General features: G+C 43.1%; 1 protein-coding gene across 2 annotated transcripts in view; it reads right to left on the reverse strand.

The window, feature by feature from the left end:
- syk (spleen tyrosine kinase) overlaps positions 1 to 19,735 on the reverse strand; it is a 138,755-nt gene that overhangs the window by 50,407 nt on the left and 68,613 nt on the right. For both annotated transcript variants that reach the window (XM_078214362.1, XM_078214361.1), the window contains exon 3: positions 9,625 to 9,785. In XM_078214362.1, the coding sequence (XP_078070488.1) occupies positions 9,625 to 9,785 (161 nt within the window). The remainder of the gene's footprint in view (positions 1 to 9,624; positions 9,786 to 19,735) is intronic.

Raw genomic sequence — 19,735 nt, forward strand, 5'->3', positions numbered from 1 at the left:
AACTGTCGTTGGTTTAATGTGAACAGTGAATAATATTTGATGGTCTTCCTCTGAATTAGTTAATTATGGGACAGAAAGAGTACCAATGCAATTTATATTTGCACATTACGTGACAGATTACTGCAAAATGACAATACTAATCATGGAATCATTGTATTTCTCTTTTCTGTGGAAATAAAGATTGGCTCAATATGAGCCAGGATCAAACATTTACTCCACAGTGAAAACATTCTAACACTTAGGAAATAATCCAATGATCCGTTAAAACCTCTTTGTGCCACATTTATTTTAAACATGTTTCACATTTAACTGCTTGGGTCAATTTTTGAAGCATATGTTTTGTCTTTTGATGTCACTGACATCTGTTCTTCACCCCTGAGTTCCTGTTGACCACAGAACCAAAACCCAGGTGCAAAAGATAGGACTATACAAACCAGATATGCTGATACCCAAAAGTTAACTAGCTTCACTGAGATTAGCATTGCAAGAAACATCTTGTGGCGGGTATACAGATTTATCACTTGTGTGAGCACATTTCACATCAACCAAGAAAGTGAAAGAGCAGGACTATATTGTAAGATATCCAAGTTAGATAGAGATTTCAATTGTCAGTAATTGCACACAATGCAATGTACATACTCAAAGTGGACATTAGTCAAATGCGACCCAAGCGGCTACATTTGTAAATTTGGTGCCAGTTTTATGTTGTTACTACATCACTTCACTAGCATTAAAAGTTCGAGAGAAAACTGTAAACATACATTGATATCCTTTATGTAAAATATGGCATTGATGATGAAAGTAAGCCAAATTCCTAACCGGCTGCCTGTCTAGCAAATGCAGCAGCAGTAACCCTTCTCACATACATTCCATTGTACTTACTTGTCTACAATTCCTTTATGCTTGTGCCAAAACAACCAAAGTCTTTCAATGCCAATTGAATATCCCTCCAATGCAGCTACAGGTAGGACTACTATTGCAGCCCCTTGACAGGTAGCTGGTCACTAGAGTCGGTGCTTACCTTCTGCTCTCATAATTAATCTGATAATCGCAAAATACCTTGCTGCTCCTTTTCACGAAGGAGACATGTGAAAGTTGGGAGAAATCACGTGCAGTCTTGCAATGATGTGAGATATTGGAGTGAAATTTGACTCCACCCAAAATGGGCAGCCAGTTGGCAGATTGATTGATCTGTGCTCTGCAAATGAGTATCCGAATGTAACTTGCCAATTGAAGCCTAAATTCCAGTCAGCTCCAATGTAAGTAATCCAAAGGTAGGTTCAATCAGGGCAGGCAAAGCCAAAGGAGTTGAGCTGAGACCACGAGTAGCCACAATATTTTTGTGGAGCCTGTTTTTTCTGGCAAAAAAGATTATTTGGAAAATGTTTTGCGGCTGTTTTCAGCCAATTCCAGTGGCCACTTTAAGGATCACTGAGTAGGCCACTCATGATCTGGGACAACTTGGTGGTGCACACTTTCCCCATTTGTACGTGAGTTTTGCAATAGGACCTGACAATTAACTGTTTCGCATGGGCAGACTGCTTGCCCACTCACAAACCTGCTTCAATATGGCATTAAGCATGGTTTGGACACCAGTGCAGGAGCTGAGGTTTACCCTTAGTCCCACCTGATTTTAAATTCTTGATTACTGTTTCACAGGTTCAACATTCACCTTCATGTCAGCAGAAATTTGTTCAGACAGAGCATTTAATGGATTGCCATGAAAGATCAAGGAGACTTTGTTCATCCATCAGTAAGAATTCTCCAGTAGCAAGCAATAATAAATTCAAGAAACAACTCCACAAAATAAATCCAAAGTAAAGGTTTAATAAAGATCCTTCTTTACACAACCACTAGGGCCACGCCCTGGTTCACTCATGCTACTCCCAATCCCCATCTTCTTCCTATTTCTACCGGGTCAGCTGACCACCACAGCATGTTGTCATTGGTTACACTGTAACAGACCTGAGTATATACAGGGGTAATTCACACCCAAAATTGTACAAATATTTGAAACGCATAATTGGTTTAAACCCAAATTATATCTCTATCTGGGGACAAATGCAGAGGAGATTCCAGAGCACAATCTTTTTAACACTACACTTGGGAAAATGAGTGAACCTGAACCTGACTCTATTACAAAATATACAGACTCAGTTGAAGGATATTCAAGTGAAGTTAGGCAGCATTGAATGAAAAATCAGCTCTGCTGTTACATAAGTAACAGTGAAAGATCCCGCGCCATGCTATGTTGTAGTATATGAGACTATTGAAATTGAGTTGCAGTGGACAGGTCAAGGAGACCTTTAATCTTTTGCACATATTATAGATTGTTTGCTGGTAAGTCCAGTGGAAATGGGAAATGGACCAGATATATTGAAGATGACAGATTCTAGACAGCTGCAGCTAAATTTGAGCTGGTCTGAAACTACCCTAAAGGCAAGTTTACTTTATGCCAAGACAGTCTCAAAGCACAGGGAGTTTATGCTGGCAGCCATTAGATGGACTGCAGGTTCAATATGACCTTTGTCATTACAAACACAATGAATAGAAGCGATGCCACAGGTCCATAGTACAAAACTCCCACAACTTGCCTGTTTAATGTCTTGTGGTTTTGTAAATCCCATTTGCTGGAAAATAAATGACGCAAGGCTTGCTTTGTTTCTCCCGTCTGTTTTATTTCACTTTAAAAAAATATTGTTGCAAATGTTAAGATAGTTATGTTTTTGGATTGTGTCTTTAATTTAGGGTAAAATGGAGAAATGAAGGAGTCATATAACCTGTTCTGAATTCTGCCTGGCAACAAGCTTGGGTGGCTTGGTTGTTAAAGGTTCAAGTGGGGCACAGTTGTATCACTGGAAAGGTTTTGCAAGATATTCACACCTGTAAAAAATGATCAGGATAGTTGTGCTGATGGCGAATAGATTGTTAGTCTCCAGGTGTTAGGAATGCCAGGTTTAGTAAGCAGTTACACTTTAAACTGTCTATTTAATTCTATGATAAATTGGGGGTATAGAGGATAATTAGCATTTCTACCTGGATATAAAGCCCACCAGATTCACGTTGTTATGGAGATGGACTTCGAGAGTGGAAGAGCCCACACTAGTTGCAGGTTTTCCTTATAATATCCCTGGACTGCATAGATAGGGTCAGCGCGCAAGAATCTAATATAGAGGGTGAGTTTGCAGAGAGAGAAAGGGACAGCAAGTCTCTGTTATTCAGCATGCAGGATGCAGGTGGATGTTGATGCTTGGATTGAAGAAAGAAAGTTTGTGAGTATTTAAACAAAGCTGGAAGATTTGCTTCATTTTGGGTAGAGGGAACTCCAATGTGTCCCTAACTGTGAAAATTGGTTCGGGGAAAAGTTGCTATCCAATTGGAAAAGGAAAAAGGAGCTTGCAGAGTAAAACATTAAAATCAGAAGCACATGATGCTGATGGAATGATGATGTAACATCACATCATTTGGTGGCTGAGATTTGGAGGGAGTGGAGGTTCTAACCTCGTGCAAAGATATGTATGTGTAGCTGTAAGTAAAGACTAACGCTTTTAATAAACTACAGTCTTCAGCAGCTTACTTTGGGAGAATAGACAAGCCACAAAGAACCCTGTCTAGACTCCGAACACATGAGCTTACCAAAGAGCTGAGAATAGCTTTTGGAGAATGAAGTATATACTTAAGGGACAGGATAAAATATAACAATGGAGCGAGATTTTCAGTCATTTTAAATATTAAATGGAGTAGTAGTTTAGTGTATTGGTTGCCTACAGAAGTAATGTTTAGTCAGTGTTACTTGTAGTTCATTTGTTACAGTAAAATTCTTAAAATGTAGAAGTCTTTCTGTTGTGATCCTTTCAGTAATATACTGAGAGTTCAAATTTATTTTAAAAGTTATCAGTCTCTACAGGGATCATAATAACATGTCCAGGATGTTTTTGACAGTGGCATAGAGCATCTGTTCATTGTTAATTGAATTGTGAAAGCAAAGAACAGTACAGCACTGAGAAAGGCCATTCAGCCCCTCAAGTTTGCACTGGCTCTTTTGAAGAGCAATCCAGTTAATTCTCCTCTGCTTTCTCCCCGTATTTCTTCACTTTCAAGTACAGTCCTTATCCAACTTCTTTTTGAAGCCACTATTGAACCTGTATTCATTTGAGCAGTGCATTCCAAATCCTAATCAGCTATTGTGTAAAAAAAAAAGTTTCTCTTCATGTCACCTTTGATTCTTTTGCTAATCACACTAAAGTTGTTCCCCCTCAGTGTTGACAGTTCAGCCACTGAAAACAGCTTCTCTTTATTTATTCTACCTTAACCCATCATGATTTTAAATGATTAACTGCTAGTAATTAATTTTGTTTAATGGGGATCTTGTGCATTATATGTGCAGCCTTCCAGGTGGTCTTATACATATCTGTATCTAATTTACCAGAAGTCTACGGCCAAACAGAATCAGATTCCTTGATACTTGGTGACAGTCTGATGCTTGGCAATAGTGGAATGGGAGCTGAAGTAAGCTTCTGGTTGCTTATGGGCTGAAGAAGGCTTTGTCAACTTGTTTTTTTTTGCACATAATATTCATGAATTGAACTTACGAGTGAGGCTCTGCAAGAACTCCTTTGAGAGCCATTGCTGAGCTGTTATTGTCAGCATCTGCCTGCCACTTAACCACAGGTCAGTGCAGGAAGCTCATGCATGCATTTTTTCATTGAGCTATGAAACCACAAGCTTCCAGCAAATATCTTGACAACAATTTGAGCACAACCAAAGCTTTTTTAAAAAAAGTTACATGGGCCATTTGTAATCTTGTCTTCAGCATTGGGCTGACACTCACAATCGTTTGTATAGACTAACCAGTAACGGTTGCTTCCGTTTTCTGACTACACAGCAGTAAACGTTTCAAATGCTTAGCTCTCGGCCACTAGTGGGTAAATGTTTTTAATTTTTGCTTTTATTGCAAAGGTTTTCTCTCCAGCAGCACATTTTGGAAGTTCGGATGCAAAAGTTAATGAGTTCCCCAGCATAATCTATCAAGTAAATTAAAATTAATGGATGGGATATTTTGCAGGGCTTGCTATTTTTATTTACTTGTTCAAGGGATTTGGTTATCACTAGTTAGGTCAGCATTCATTGCCCCATCCCTAATTGCCCTTGAGAAGATGGTAGTGAGCTGCTTTCTTGAACTGCTGCAATCGATGTGGTATAGGTACACCCACAGTGCTGTTAAGAAGGAATTGTGACTTAGCGATACTGAAGGGACAGTAATGTTGTTTCAAGTCACAGTGGTGTGTGGTTTGGAGGGACACATCCAGGTGGTGGTGTTACATGCATCTTCTTCCCTGAAAAGTGCTGATGAAGGAACCTTGGTGAATCCCTACAGTGTATCTTGTAGATGGTACACATTGCTGGCACTGTGCGTCAGTATTGGAAGGAGTGATGTTTCAGATGGTGCCAATCAAGCGGCCTGCTTTGTCATGAATGCTGTTGAGCTTTTCAAGTGTTGTTGGAGTAAAACTCATCCAGGCAAGTGGAGAGTATTCCAACACACTCCTGACGTGTGCTTTGTAGATGGTGGACAGTCTTTGGGGAGTCAGGAGGGGTATTACTAACTGCAAAATCCCCACCCTTTGACCTGCTCTTGTCGCCACAGTATTTATAAGGGTGGTCCAGTTCAGTTTCTGGGAAATGGTAACCCCAGGATGTTGATATTGGGAGATTCAGGATGGTAATGTCATTGAATGTCACAGGGAGATGGTTTTCTCTTGTTGGAGATGGTCATTGCCCAGCACTTGTGGCACAAATGTTTTTTGCTACTTTTCAGTTCAAGCCTGAACTTTGTCCAGGTCTTGTTGCATGTGGGCACAGACTGCTTCCGTATCTAAGGAGTGGTGAATGATACTGAACACTTCTGACCTTATGATGGAAGAAAAATCATTGAAGTGGCTGAAGGTGGTCATGTGAGGACTCTACCCTAAGGAACTCTTGCAGCAATGTTTCGCGACTGTGAGATTGATCTCCAACTAGAATAATTTACTTTTGTGCTAGGTATGACCCCACCCACTGGAGGGTTTTCTCCGATTCCCATTGACTCCAGTTTTGCTCGAATTCCTTGATGCCACGTTCAGTCAAATGCTGCTTTGATGTCAAAGAGAGTGAGTCTCACTATACTTCTTGTGCTTAGCTCTTTTGTCCATGTTAGAACCAAGGCTGTATTGAAGCCAGGAACTGAGTGTCCCTGCTGGAATCCAAACTGAGAGTTGATCTCACGTGGAGTGGATCAAAATGGCTGAAGACTGGCATCTGTGATATTAGGGACCTCAGGAAGAGACCGAGATAGAGCACCCGCTTAGCATTTCTGCTGAAGGTGGTTGCAAATGCTTCAGCTTTATCTTTTGCACTGATGTGCTGGGCTCCCTCATCAATGAGGATGGGAATATTTGTGGACCCTTCTCCTGTTAATTGTTTAATTGTCTACCACCATTCAGGGCTCGACCTGGCAGGACTGCAAAGCTTAGATCTATTCTGTTTGTTGTGGGATCTCTTAGCTCTGTCAATCACTTGCTGCTTCTGCTGTTTGGCACAAGTATTCCTGTGTTGCAGCTTCATCAGATTGATCTTTGTTAGGTGTCCCTGGTGCTGCTCCTTGTATACTCTCCTGCAGACTTTTTTGAACCAAGGTTGATCTTTCAGCTTGATGGCAATGGTAGATGGAGTGGGGGATATGCCAGGCCATGAGGTTACAGATTGTGGTTGAGTACAATTCTGCCACTGCTGATGGATGCCCAGTTTTTAATGGTTAGATCTGTTTTAATCTATCCTATGCAGCATATAGGTAGTGCCTCACAACACGATGGAGGGTATCCTCAATGTGAAGGTGGGATTTTGTCTCTAAAAAGACTGTGTGGTGATCACTCCTACTAATACTGACATGGACAGATGTATCTGCAACAGGTAGGTTGGTGGAGGTTAGGTCATGTATGTTTTCCCCTCTGCTTGGTTCCTTCAGCCCCTGCGGCAAACCCAGTCTAGCAACTATTGTCCTTTCAGATTTGGCCAATAATTGTGCTATTGAGCTACTCTTAGTGATGATCACTGAAGTCCCCCACCCAGAGTATATTTTATCACCTTGTCACCCTTAGTATTTCTTCCAATTGGTGTTCAACATGGAAGGGTACTGATTCAGCACTGTGGGAAGATGGCAGGTGATAATTAGCAGGAGGTTTCCTTGCCCATGTTTGACTAGATGAGACTTCATGGGGTCCAGAGTCAATGTTGAGGACTCTTAGGGTGCTCCCTTCTGACTGTTTACCACTGTACTGGCACATCTGGTGGTGGGACATGACATATCCAAACGATGGTGATGGTGGTGTCTGGGATGTTGTCTAAATACGATTATGTCAGACTGTTGCCTGTCATATCTGTGGGGCAGCTGTCCCAATTTTGATTCAAATCACCGGATATTAATAAGAACTTTGCAAGTCAACAGGGCTGAGGTCAGTTCCAGATTGTGCATCAGGTTTAATCCCTTTTAGATACAACCACATTGCTGTGGGTCTGAAGTCAAGTATTGGCCAGACCAGGTAAGGATGGCAGATTTTCTTCCCTAAAGGGCATTAGTGAACCAGATGGGTTTTTATGACAATCACCAGATTTATTAATTGAATTTAAATTTCACTAGTTGGAATCAATTCCCCCTGGTGGGATCTGAACTCGTGGCTCCAGAGTATTAGCCTGGGCCTCCGGATTGCTAGTCTTTTGACACTACCACTGAGGCATTGCCTCCCACTATTTGAGACACTTTTCTTCTGCAGCAGAGTCACATTTGACTTGAAACATCAATTCTCTTCCCTTTTCCACATGTGCTGCCTCACTGTTAAGTATTTCCAGCTCATTTTTACTAATTTGGGAGTTCATTTGCAAAATACACATTCTCAAGTGTACAAATTTCCATTTAAAAATCACTTTCGAACACTATAATGTGCAACACCCATCCAAATCGCTATCAGTTAGGCTACTGGTTCCAATTTGTAAGAATATTGGACTCTCAGGCTGTAGCAGCAGTAGTAGAAATATGGGTCACTCGTTTATTCCCTGGGCTGTTTCTGTGCCTATAAAGGTCAAGCCACACTAATTAACTGGACCCAGAAATTTATCTGGGCTCATCTGTCCTCCAGGTAGGTACAGTGCAAAAGTGCACCATCTGACTTGTACCCATATAGGGAGTAGAAGAAAATCAAACTCTTTTCTTTCATGTCAGGGGCTTGCGACATCTCTAAAATTAAATTTGAGCTCCATTAGTTGCACATTAATAAGTGAACAATGCATTTTTTTCAGGAATGCTCCTTGTGGAGATTATGTCATAGATTTTTGAGATCTAATTCTGGAATCTGGCCCAGCTGTGCCTAGTCACAGACCCACCAGTATTTCCTGTCCAGGGCAACTCCAATGTTGACGTACATCCAGGCAGGACCTAACACCAGAAAAGGAGAAGGAAATTCAAACTTATTTGCAGGCCTCCAGACATGTAGATTGTTCCTGGCTGCTCCCCTATGGGCTTTCTGTTAGCTATTGGACAAGAGCAGCTCAAAGGCCCCAAACCCCAACAATCCTCATAATGAGTCTCTCTTCAGCTTGGTGTCAAGGCCTCTCAAACTTTCTAGTTTAATCAGCAAATGCTCACACCAACTTTTTAGGACACTCCTGCAACTTCATGGTCACAATTGCAGGTCGCCTCTTTAGTATTTAGCATTCTTTCTTGAGCATGCACTTCAAGAGGCACAGGGCCAGCCTGCATCCCCCAACATTCCCCTTTCCTCCAACCAAGAGAAACCTGAAAATCAAATGGATGTTTATCTTGAGGGAAAACATCAGAGAAATCAGTCCCAACATTTAAGGCTTATGGTCTTTGGTTGTAACTTTTAAATTAGCTCCTCATCAAGTAATCCAATTTAGTCTAACTATTAACAATAATAATGCATTTTAGATCACACATGTTTTTCTTTAAATTTACATAATTAAGAGGAATTCCACTGATGAAAATCTAATAACTAACAGACCCTGCCTCACATTGTTTACTCAAAATTGCTAGATGATTTATCAAGGTTTCAGCATTTTGAAAGTACATTTTGGGAAGCAGCAAAAATAAATTGTATCACAATACAACACCATCAAAACATTCAGAGTAGTAATTGAGATTTATTACTGGATTTTTCCAATGATCAAATACAGAAATATTGGCTGGAATTCTCCAGTCGTTCAGGGTGATGGGATTCTCCCATCCCGCTGGCAGTGCACCCCTGCCTGCGGGTTTTCCGCTGGCATGGGGTGACGTCAATAGGAATTGCCATTGACAGCGGCGGGGCCAGAGAATCCCGCTGCTAACAAACAACGTGTCACCCCCCCATCAGAGGGAAAAACACGGCTAGGAGGCCGGAGAATCTCGCCAATAGAGTTCCTATTGGCTATTAACTTTGGTCACGTGAAAAATCATTTTGATTTGAATTAGTTCATATACCTCAAAATACAGGTAAAAGGATGGCGAACATCGAGAGACATTTGTTGAAGTTTCCAATAGATGGAGTTGAGAATGGCGTTGTTTTTTAAAGAAATGTACAAATTTTTACTCACAAAAATTTTCCGTTGGTCCGCGAACCTCTTAGAATGCAACGCTCGGCATCGTCTCGAGATTTCTTCCCATGGAACCAGGGCATTCGCTCATGAGCTGTAGTTGCAATTAGTTTCTCCAGTTGTGGCTTTTGACTAATAATCGCCTGTTCGAGAGCATCCCCCTGCACACAGAAATGAGAAGGTCTATGTTTTACGGACTATATTGATGCATAACTTCAGTCACAATAGTGGTGATTATAAAGTCATGGTTTATATCAAATATGGCTTCATATATTTATCGGGCTGAAACCAACAGTTTAGCTTAAATGACTGAACAGCATTTCAGTGGCTTTAAACAGCAGCTTCTAAGATGGCTGAACATTTGATTAACTGTCACCCTACCTATTTCAAAGCTGTGAACACAGAGTCAGGCTGTCTCAAAGGATGCAAATGACCCTAGTTTTTGATTTGATATGATTTATTATTGTCACATGTATTGGGATACACTGAAAAGTATTGTTTCTTGCGTGCTGTAAGGCAAAATATGCCATCCATAGAGTTCATATGGGAGAAGAAAAGAGAGGGTGCAGAATGTAGTGTTACAGTCACAGCTAGGGTGTAGAGAAAGATCTGTTTAATATATGGTAGGTCCATTCAAAAGTCTGATGGCAGCAGGGAAGAAACTGTTCTTGAGTCAGTTGGTACATGATCTCAGACTTTTGTAACTTTTCCCAATGGAAGAAGGTGGAAGAGAGAATGTCTGGGGTGCATGGGGTCCTTGATTATGCTGGCTGCTTTTCCGAGGCAGCAGGAAGTGTAGACAGAGTCAATGGATGAGAGGCTGGTTTGCGTGATGGACTGGGGCTACATTCACAACCCTTTGTAGTTTCTTGTGGTCTTGGTCAGAGCAGGAGCCAAACCAAGCTGTGATACATTTGGAAGCGATGCTTTCTATGGTGCATCTGTAAAAATTGGTGAGAGTTGTAGAGGACATGGTGGATTTCCTTAGCCTCCTGAGGAAGTAGTGGCTCCTGAACCATTCACAAACATCCAGACAATCACCTGTGTATTCACCTGTATTTACCTGTTGATTGACCAGCTATGTGACATGGGTAGCATCTAAAAACCAAACCAACTGCTTCTGACTCCAGGAAATCATAAATTGCCCGTCAACATCTCTGAATCATTCAAAACCCGTGAAACAGGCTGTTGTATTCAATCATTTTGAACAATTGACACTGGCAGAGAAATGAACTTTTCCAGCCTTAATCTAATTATGTCTGAACTATGGATCTGGAATCAACTTGCTATGACCATGTTTGGGTAATTTGGTGAGAGGACTTTGTGTGATGAGCCAACTAACCTTTTCTGTTTTAAGAAACTGCTTTTTTCTGGGTCAGTAAAATAGAAGATGAAGAGACACAGAAGAAGGAGGAACTTGAGTGGGTACTCTCACTCTCTCTCCATCCATCTTGCAAGTTTGAGCCCTGCCTGTTGTTTGACCAGTTATATGCCTGGGTAGCATTTAAAAACCAAAACAAACGCTTCTGACTCCAAGAAATCAAATATAAATTGCCCATCAACATCTCTGAATGATTGTGTCGCAGATTTTAGAGAGACCATCGAGCCCAGTCTAAAACCATCCAAGGCATCAATCTACTGGATCCATGTACAACTGAGATTTTTCTTTGGACTTTTAAACTATTTAACATATTCTCCCACTCTGTAACTGACTTGCTCGTGCATGCTTGTACCTTTGAATGCAAGTGTACGTGAGAGTTGGAGTTTTTAAATTATTTTTATTTAGATTGGGTGTTAATGACAATAAATGTTATTTTCTCTTTTTACAAGGAAACTGTGTGTTTATTTGACAGTCACAGCACTTAACCAGTTAAACACACACTGAATTGACAAGCGTACTCTTCCTGTTGTGGTCAAAAAATGAGTGAGAAAAGAGGTGAGCCATTCTCATCTAACCATAACAGCAATATAAAGGGAAACTGGAATACATATTGGATTCATCAGCACCAGTGTAAAGAAAATCCAGGTTAATATTATGTGTCTGGATCCTTCATTGGAAGATATGTCAACTTTAACTGAAAGGTAACCAAAAGAATCTGTGAGCCCCAAAATAGAACTGAATAAAATAACAGAACATCATTAACAAAAGAAAATCTGGGAGCTAAGGGAAACACATGATAAATGTATAGATAAAGGCAGTGACATGGCAGATATATCGTTGCTTATTTATTCCTTCACAGGATGTGGGCATTGCTAGCTAGACCAGCATTTGTTGCCCACACCCAATTTCCTTTAAGAAGCTGGTGGTGAGTCACTTTCTTGAACTACAGCATGTAGTGTAGGTACATCCACAGGGTTGTCAGGAGGGAAGTTCCAGGATTTTGACCCAGCGACAGTGAAGGAATAGCAATATATTTCCAAATTAGGATGGTGTGTGGGTTGGAGGGGTAATTGCAGGTGGTGGTGTTCCCATGCATCCGCTTCCCTTGTCCTTCTAGGTGGTAGAGGTTGCAGGTTTGAAAGATGTTGTCAAAGGAGCCTTGGTGAGTTGCTTCAGTGCATCTTGTAGAGGGCATATGCTGCTGCCACTGTGCATCATGGAGGAGGGAGCGAATGGTTAATGTGATGGATGGGGTGCCAATCAACCAGGCTACTTTGTCCTGGATGTTGTCGAGTTTCTTGAGTGTCGTTGGAACTGCACTCATCCAGGAAAGTGGAGAGTATTCCATCACACTCATGACTTGTGCCTTATAAATGGTGGACAGGCTGTGGGGAGTCAGGAGGTGAGTTGGTCTCCACAGAATTCCTGGCCTCTGATGTGTTCATGTAGCCAGAGAATTGATATGGCTGGTCCAGTTCAATTTCAGGTCAATGGTAACCCCCAGGATGTTGGTAGTGGGAGAGTTAGCAATGGTCATGCCATTGAATGTCAAGGGGAGATGAGTTAGATTCATCAGAGAACATCCCCACTTCTGACCTTATGATGGAAGGTAGGTCATTGATGAAGCAGCTGAAGATGGTTGGGCTTAGGACACTACCCTGAGAAACTCCTGTAGTGATATCCTGGGAGTGAAATGATTGATCTCCAACAACACAATCATCTTCCTCAACAAAGAAAGTCAGAAAGAAGGAACAAGAGGTTGAGACAGGGAGAGAGCGGAAGCAGGAAAGAACAAGAGGTTGAAAGGAAACAGAGAGGAAGAGAAAGAGAAGAAGTGTGAAAAAGAGAGAGCAAAAGAGGGTGAGAAATAGAGACAGACAGTCAAAGAAAGAATGAAAGTAAAAAAAGAAAGAGAAGAAATGAGGTTGAGAAAGAGAAAGAAAGAGTGAAAGAGAGAGCAAAAGGGGGCAAGAAATAGAGAGAGCAAGAAAGAGGGTGGGAAAGTGAGTTAAAGAAAGAAAGTCTGAGGGTGAGAATGAGAGAAAGAGAAAGAAACAAAGAATAGAGAAAGAAAGCAATAGCGAGAGCGGACGTGAGAAAGAGAAAGACAGAAAGAAAGAGAGCATGAGAGAGAGAGAGAGAGATCGTGAGAGAGAAAGAAATTTCACAGTCACCGTACATCTCAAAGCATTTTACAGATCATGAAGTTCTCTTGAAGTGTTGTTATAATGTTGGAAACATGTCTGGCAGGCTCCCACAAACAGCATGGGGACTATCACAAATATTTTTTAAAATCATTCAAAAAAGGGAACAGTGCCAGAGGACTGACAACTGTGATTTCTATTTTTAAAAAGGGAAATAGAGAATAAATTCAGGGAATTATCGACTGCTTAGTTTAATGCTGATGCTAAGAAAGATAGCGGCTCAAAAATCTAACAACAAAAAATTCCACTGAACATATAATAAAGAACAATTAGCATGGATTTCAAAATGGAAGATAATTCTTGACCAAACTTATTGAATTCTTTGAAGAACTGACAGAAAGGCAGGATTTGGGTGGTGTAGTGTGGTAATAGGTTTCGATTTCCGAATGTCTTTGATAAGTTGCAGCGTAATAGATTCACGACTGAGATGAGAATCGATAACAAACTGAGCACAAAACAGAAATCAGAGAATAAGGGTTGAAGATAGTTACCTAGTATGGCGGGAGAGGGGAGGAGGGGGAGGCATGGTGGCACAGTGGTCAGCACTGCTGCCCCACAGCTCCAGGGACCCGGGTTCAATTCCAGCCTTCGGAGTTTGCACGTTCTCCCCGTGTCTGCGTGTGTTTCCTCCAGGTGCTCCAGTTTCCTCCCACACTCTAAAGTTGTGCAGGTTAGATGGATTGGCCATGCTAAATTGCACCTTAGTGCCCAAAGCTGTGTAGGTTTGGGTGATTAGCTATGGTAAATGCACGGTGTTACTAGAATAGGGCAGGGGAGTGGGCCTGGATCTGATGCTCTTTCGGCGAGTCAGTGCAGACTCGATCAGCCACATGGCCTCTTTCTGCAATGTAGGGATTCTGTGGTTCGCAATTCATTTTTGCATAAAGGTTGGTGTTAGAATATTTAATGATTTAGACGCAGGAATCAGATGAATAATTTCAAAATTTGAGGATGATGCTAAATTGAACAATGCAGTTGATACAGTGCAGGATTCCAACAAAGTAGAGGAAATAAGTCACCCTATTATAGAAAGGATATTATTAAGAGTGGAGAAAAGACTCTGTTAATGGTAGGGTATTGGGGAGAGTGATAAAACAGAGATCTAGGAGTACAGGTTCATAGCTCCTTGAAAGTGGAGTCACAGGTGGAAAGGGTGGTGAAGAAAGCAGTCACATGGTGGTTTCATTGGTCAGAACATTGAATACAGGAGTTGGGGCATCTTGTTGAAGTTGTACAAGACATTGGTAAGGCCACACATGGAATACTATGTACAGTTTTGGTCACCCTATTATAGAAAGGATATTATTAAACTAGAAAGAGTGCAGAAAAGATTTACTAGGATGCTATCAGGACTTGATGGTTTGAGTTATAAGGAGAGGCTGAATAGACTGGGACTTCTTTCTCTGGAGCGTAGAAGGCTGAGGGGTGATCTTATAGAGGTCTAAAAAATAAGGAGGGGCATAGAGCAGCTAGATAGTCAATATATTTTCCCAAAGGTAGGGGAGTCTAAAACTAGAGGGCATAGGCTTAAGGTGAGAGGGGAGAGATACAAAAGGGTACAGAGGGGCAATTTTTTCACACAGAGGGTGGTGAGTGTCTGGAACAAGCTGCCAGAGATAGTAGTAGAGGCGGGTACAATTTTGTCTTTTAAAAAGCGTTTAGACAGTTATATGGATAGGATGGGTATAGAGGGATATGGGCCAAACGTGAGCAATTGGGACTAGCTTAGGGGTTAAAAAAAGGGGCGGCATGGACAAGTTGGGCCGAAGGGCCTGTTTCCATGCTGTAAACCTCTATGACTCTATGAGTGGTCAACACTTTGAATAAGATTTCAGATTGGGCTGGATAATGGAGGAAATAAATAGGTTCTCTCAGAGAATCAGTTGGATGCCTTGATGGGAAAATTTTGTATGTCTGCACCTCTGTCCATTCATCTAGATGTCACAGCAAATAAATTGGCTGTCAGTAATGGCGGACGGTGATCTTTTCTCCTTTCTTTTGTGTTGGTCTTTTGATACTCTATGCTGCTAACCAGCTGCCTGGTGTAGACTGATGGCTTTTTAATTGCATCATCTGCCGAAGTTTCCAGAATAGTTTTCATTTGACTTGCTAAGGAAGATGGGAATGACTAAATGTAGGATGCATTCAGTCATATGCTGACAGTGATACAGCTACATCAATAAAAATAGAACATCCTGTGGAGAATTCAATAACATCATTTTCCTGCTGACAAATGAACTGAATCATTTATGAATGATCTACAACTAGTTTTTCAGAATTACTTTTAACCCCAATTATTCTCCCTCTGCCATGAAGACACTGAGTTATCCTGGGTAGTGACTCCACGAGTGAAAGCCACTTTCTGGTACTCTGTACAATTTGGGAAATTGAATAGTTAATCACAGATTTAGTCTACAGGGGATACATGATGGGAGTTAAAATTTATATCCCATTGACATATAGGCGGCACGGTGGCACAGTGGCTAGCACTGCTGCTTCATAGCGCCAGGGACCCAGATTCAACTCCAGCCTTGGGTGACTGTGTGCAGTTTGCACGTTCCCCCTATGTCTTATCTGCGTGAGTTTTCTCCGGGTGCTCCGGTTTCCTCCCACTGTTCAAAAGGGTGCAGGTTAGGTGGATTTGGCCATGTTAAATTGCCACTTTTGTGTCCCAAGATATGTAGGTTAGGGGGATTAGTGGGGTAAATGTGTGGTGTTATGGGGATATGGCGGGAGGTGGGTCTGGGAAAGATGCCCTGCTGGATGGTCTGTGCAGACTCAATGGGCTGAATAGCCTCCTTCTGCTAACTGTGGGGGTTCTATGATTCTATGAGGACAGTCAAAATCATAATTATGATCCCGAGTATGTATGTTCTTCATGCTATATTCTCTTTACATCACAGTTTAGATAAGTAATTAAGATGACTTTTGTCTTAGAGCAGACACCTATGTTTGAGTCACACCAAATGGATGAGATCAAAGTGTCTGTTCTTTATTGGTCTTGTAGATCAAACGTGAAGTAAACTGGGGGATTGTTAAATCAGTTCTTATGCCCGATTATATGTATACAAGGTGTTGCCAATCACTAGAGCTTCATTGTCAGAAACGTGTAGCATAAACAAATCAGAGACATCTACAATCTCTTGGAACTTGCTGCCAAACTGGGCTTATGATAAATACGAACAATACACCAGCATGGAGGTTCTATCTGCCAATTTGGGGTCTGGCAGACTTGAGTGTGTTTAAATCTGCTTACACCAAGTCCCATTTATGCCTGCCGCCTGTATTCTCTGAACTACTTTAGTTCTCAGTAAAGCAATGCCTCAATTTTAAAATTCCCATCCTTGATTTCAAATATGTTCTTGGCCTCGCACTTCCTCATCTCTGTAATTTCCTCCAGCCTCCCACTGCTCACCTTCACCGTCTCCTGTCTGGTGCCTCCCCCCCTCCACTCCCACACTTCCACCACTCCCCCCCACCCCAAACTACTTACCAGTGAAATTTATCTCTCCCTTGTCCCCTTTACAGCAATTACTGCTGTAAAAAGGAGTGACTTACTTTGCTGCGCCCCAGTTACTCTGCATTGACGCTGCCTGGGACACAGTTCCTGTCCCTGCCACCTTGAATGTGGAAGGTTGGGCGAGGTTGCTGGGGTGAGGTTCCTGCAATTGTGAAGCAACGTTGATTGGAAGAGCTCATCACTGCATTCCAAAAGAGGCAGCAAAACTCAACTCTGAGCTTATTGAAACTGAGCAACTTGTGCTCGTGGAAGGGACCAGTAAACGGTCTAAGCTGGAATTGTGTGGAAGAAGTGGTGATAATATTGAAGTAATTGCGAGGGTGGCAATCCAATGGAGATTGCCACTCTGTGGAAGTCACGGGTCATTGTTTTTTGTCACTCAACTTGAGAAATTTTGACTGCCAGCAGTACAGCTTTGTATGTATCCAAATTTTACCCTTTGGCATGGGATCTGTTAACTTAATAATGTAACAAGGATAAGTATCAAATTTATTGCCAGAAAGTTATTTTAAAATTCATTCTCAGGTCTTACTTGCAAGGTCCCAATTCATTATCCATCCCTTGATGTCTCGAGAAGATGGTGGTGCCTTGCAGGGCCACTTCAGAGGGCAATTAAAAGTTAACAATGATGGAGGAACAGTGTGGTGAACCATCGTTGGTTCCCACTGGATAGTACTGAGCCAGGGGCTGGCCAGTACTACAAGGATGTACATATGTTACTGTTGGGTTGTGCTATTGTTGCTGTTGGGGTTAGGGTGGGGTTGTTACACCTTTGTACTGTAGTGTTGTGGCACATCCCAGTTGGGCTCCGCCTCCTGGGAGAGGTATAAGAGTCCCTGCTCTGGCCGGGACCCCTTCAGTCTGGGATAGTGTATATAAGTACTGGCTGCTTCATTACAGTAAATAAAAGCCTTTCATTTACCGAGCTTCAGGCCTCATGTTTGAGTAGCGCATCAATTTTATTTACTGTCGTTAAACTCTCGTCGAAGAAAAAAAGAGAGAGAGAGTATGGAGCAAATTCTGAAGCCGGAACGCCTTACGCTAGATCCACGTGCGGTGGGCGCCTCTAACACCTTCGACCACTGGCTGAAGTGTTTCGAAGATTACCTGGCAGCCTCCGCAGTGGTCACCACGGATGATGACAGACTCCGGGTCCTCCATGCGAGGGTAAGCGACACTGGCTACCTCGCGATCCGTGCGGCCACCGATTATACTAAGGCCCTCGAGCTTCTGAAGAAGCGCTATATCAAACCACCCAATGAAATACACGCTCGTTACCTCCTAGCCACTCGACGACGGCAGTCTGGCGAAACGATGGAGGAATATGCGAACGAGCTCCTACAGCTAGCCAGGGGCTGTAACTGCAAAGCTGTGTCGGCTGAGCAGAGCATGAACGACCTCGCCCGAGATGCGTTTGTGGTCGGGGTCGGATCGTCGTACATTCGACTTAAACTGTTGGAGATGGGTAACCTTAACCTTACCCAGGCCATCGAGCGAGCAGAGATGCTCGAGACGGCCTCCAAAAGCTTAGTATTATATCCGGAGGACCATGTGGAGACAACGCGGCAGGAGCAGTCGCCAATCCCTCCTCGTCCCTCGGGTTCGAAATGCTGTGTAATGGCGTGCTCACACTCGGGCCAGACGACGGCAGCAGCCCCGGGCGGCCCGCGGTGCTATTTCTGTGGGGGAGCGAAGCATACTCGGCAACGGTGTCCCGCTAAAGCTGTGTTGTGCACCGCATGCGGTAAAAAAGGGCACTATTCAAAAGTGTGTCGATCTAAACCCAGGAACGGCAGTGCGGCCTGCGATTCTTCAGAGCTCGGGTTTTCGTCGTCGAAGTCATCGCGGGGTTCGTCCACGTGCGAGGCCAGGACGACGCCATTACGGTCGACGGAGTTGGAGGAGTGTGACCACCAGGGGTCGCTGAGTTTGGCACCCTCACCCACGTGCGACTCATGGGAGCGGCCATGTTGGTTGACACTGACCACGAACGACCAGCAGGGGTCCTCCTCATCGATTTCAGCTGCCTGCAGTGGCGCTCATGAACCAACGGTGGCGTCGATCATCCTGGACCAGGCCAAGCCTCATAGACTTGACAGATCTATGATGAATATCCAGGTAAATGACCACGTGATTTATTGTCTGTTCGACAGCGGGAACACTGAGAGCTTTATCCACCCAGACACTGTGAAGCGGTGTGGACTCCAGATTCAACCTGCCAAACAGACAATCTCTATGGCATCAAGGTCCCGGTCTGTTGCCGTGCTAGGGAGTTGCGTGGTAACCTTGAAAGTGCAAGGCACAGTTTACGAGCGTTTCAAGCTCCTCATGTTGCCATATCTTTGCGCGCCAATACTTCTCGGACTAAACTTCATGGTCCACTTGAGGAGTGTAATCCTACAGTACGGTGGGCCACTCCCTTCACTGGCAGTGGGAAAACAGCAGCAGCCTCCAAATTGCCCAACGTGCCCCGCCTGCAGCCTCTCGACGCTGAAGATCACCACACCCTCCTTGTTCCAGAATCTTGTGCCAGGCTGCAAGCCCATCGCGACTAAAAGTAGGCGTTACAGCGCTGAGGATCGGATCTTCATTAGATCTGAGGTTCAGCGGCTCCTCAAAGAAAGGATCATACAACCCAGCGCTAGTCCGTGGAGGGCGCAGGTCGTGGTGGTCAAGAGCGGGAACAAACCCCGGATGGTCATTGACTACAGTCAGACCATTAACCGATATACGCAGCTGGATGCGTATCCTCTCCCGCGCATATCTGATATGGTCAATCAGATTGCGCAGTACCGGGTGTTCACCACCATAGACCTCAAGTCTGCCTACCACCAACTCCCCATTCGCCCAGAGGACCAACAATACACGGCTTTTGAGGTGGATGGTCGCTTGTATCATTTTCTCAGAGTTCCCTTTGGTGTCACCAATGGGGTCTCGGTCTTCCAGCGTGCTATGGACCGAATGGTGGACCAGAACGGGCTGCGGGCTACCTTCCCGTACCTGGAT

This window comes from Mustelus asterias, chromosome 6, assembly GCF_964213995.1.
Source record: "Mustelus asterias chromosome 6, sMusAst1.hap1.1, whole genome shotgun sequence".
NCBI classification, from domain to species: domain Eukaryota; kingdom Metazoa; phylum Chordata; class Chondrichthyes; order Carcharhiniformes; family Triakidae; genus Mustelus; species Mustelus asterias.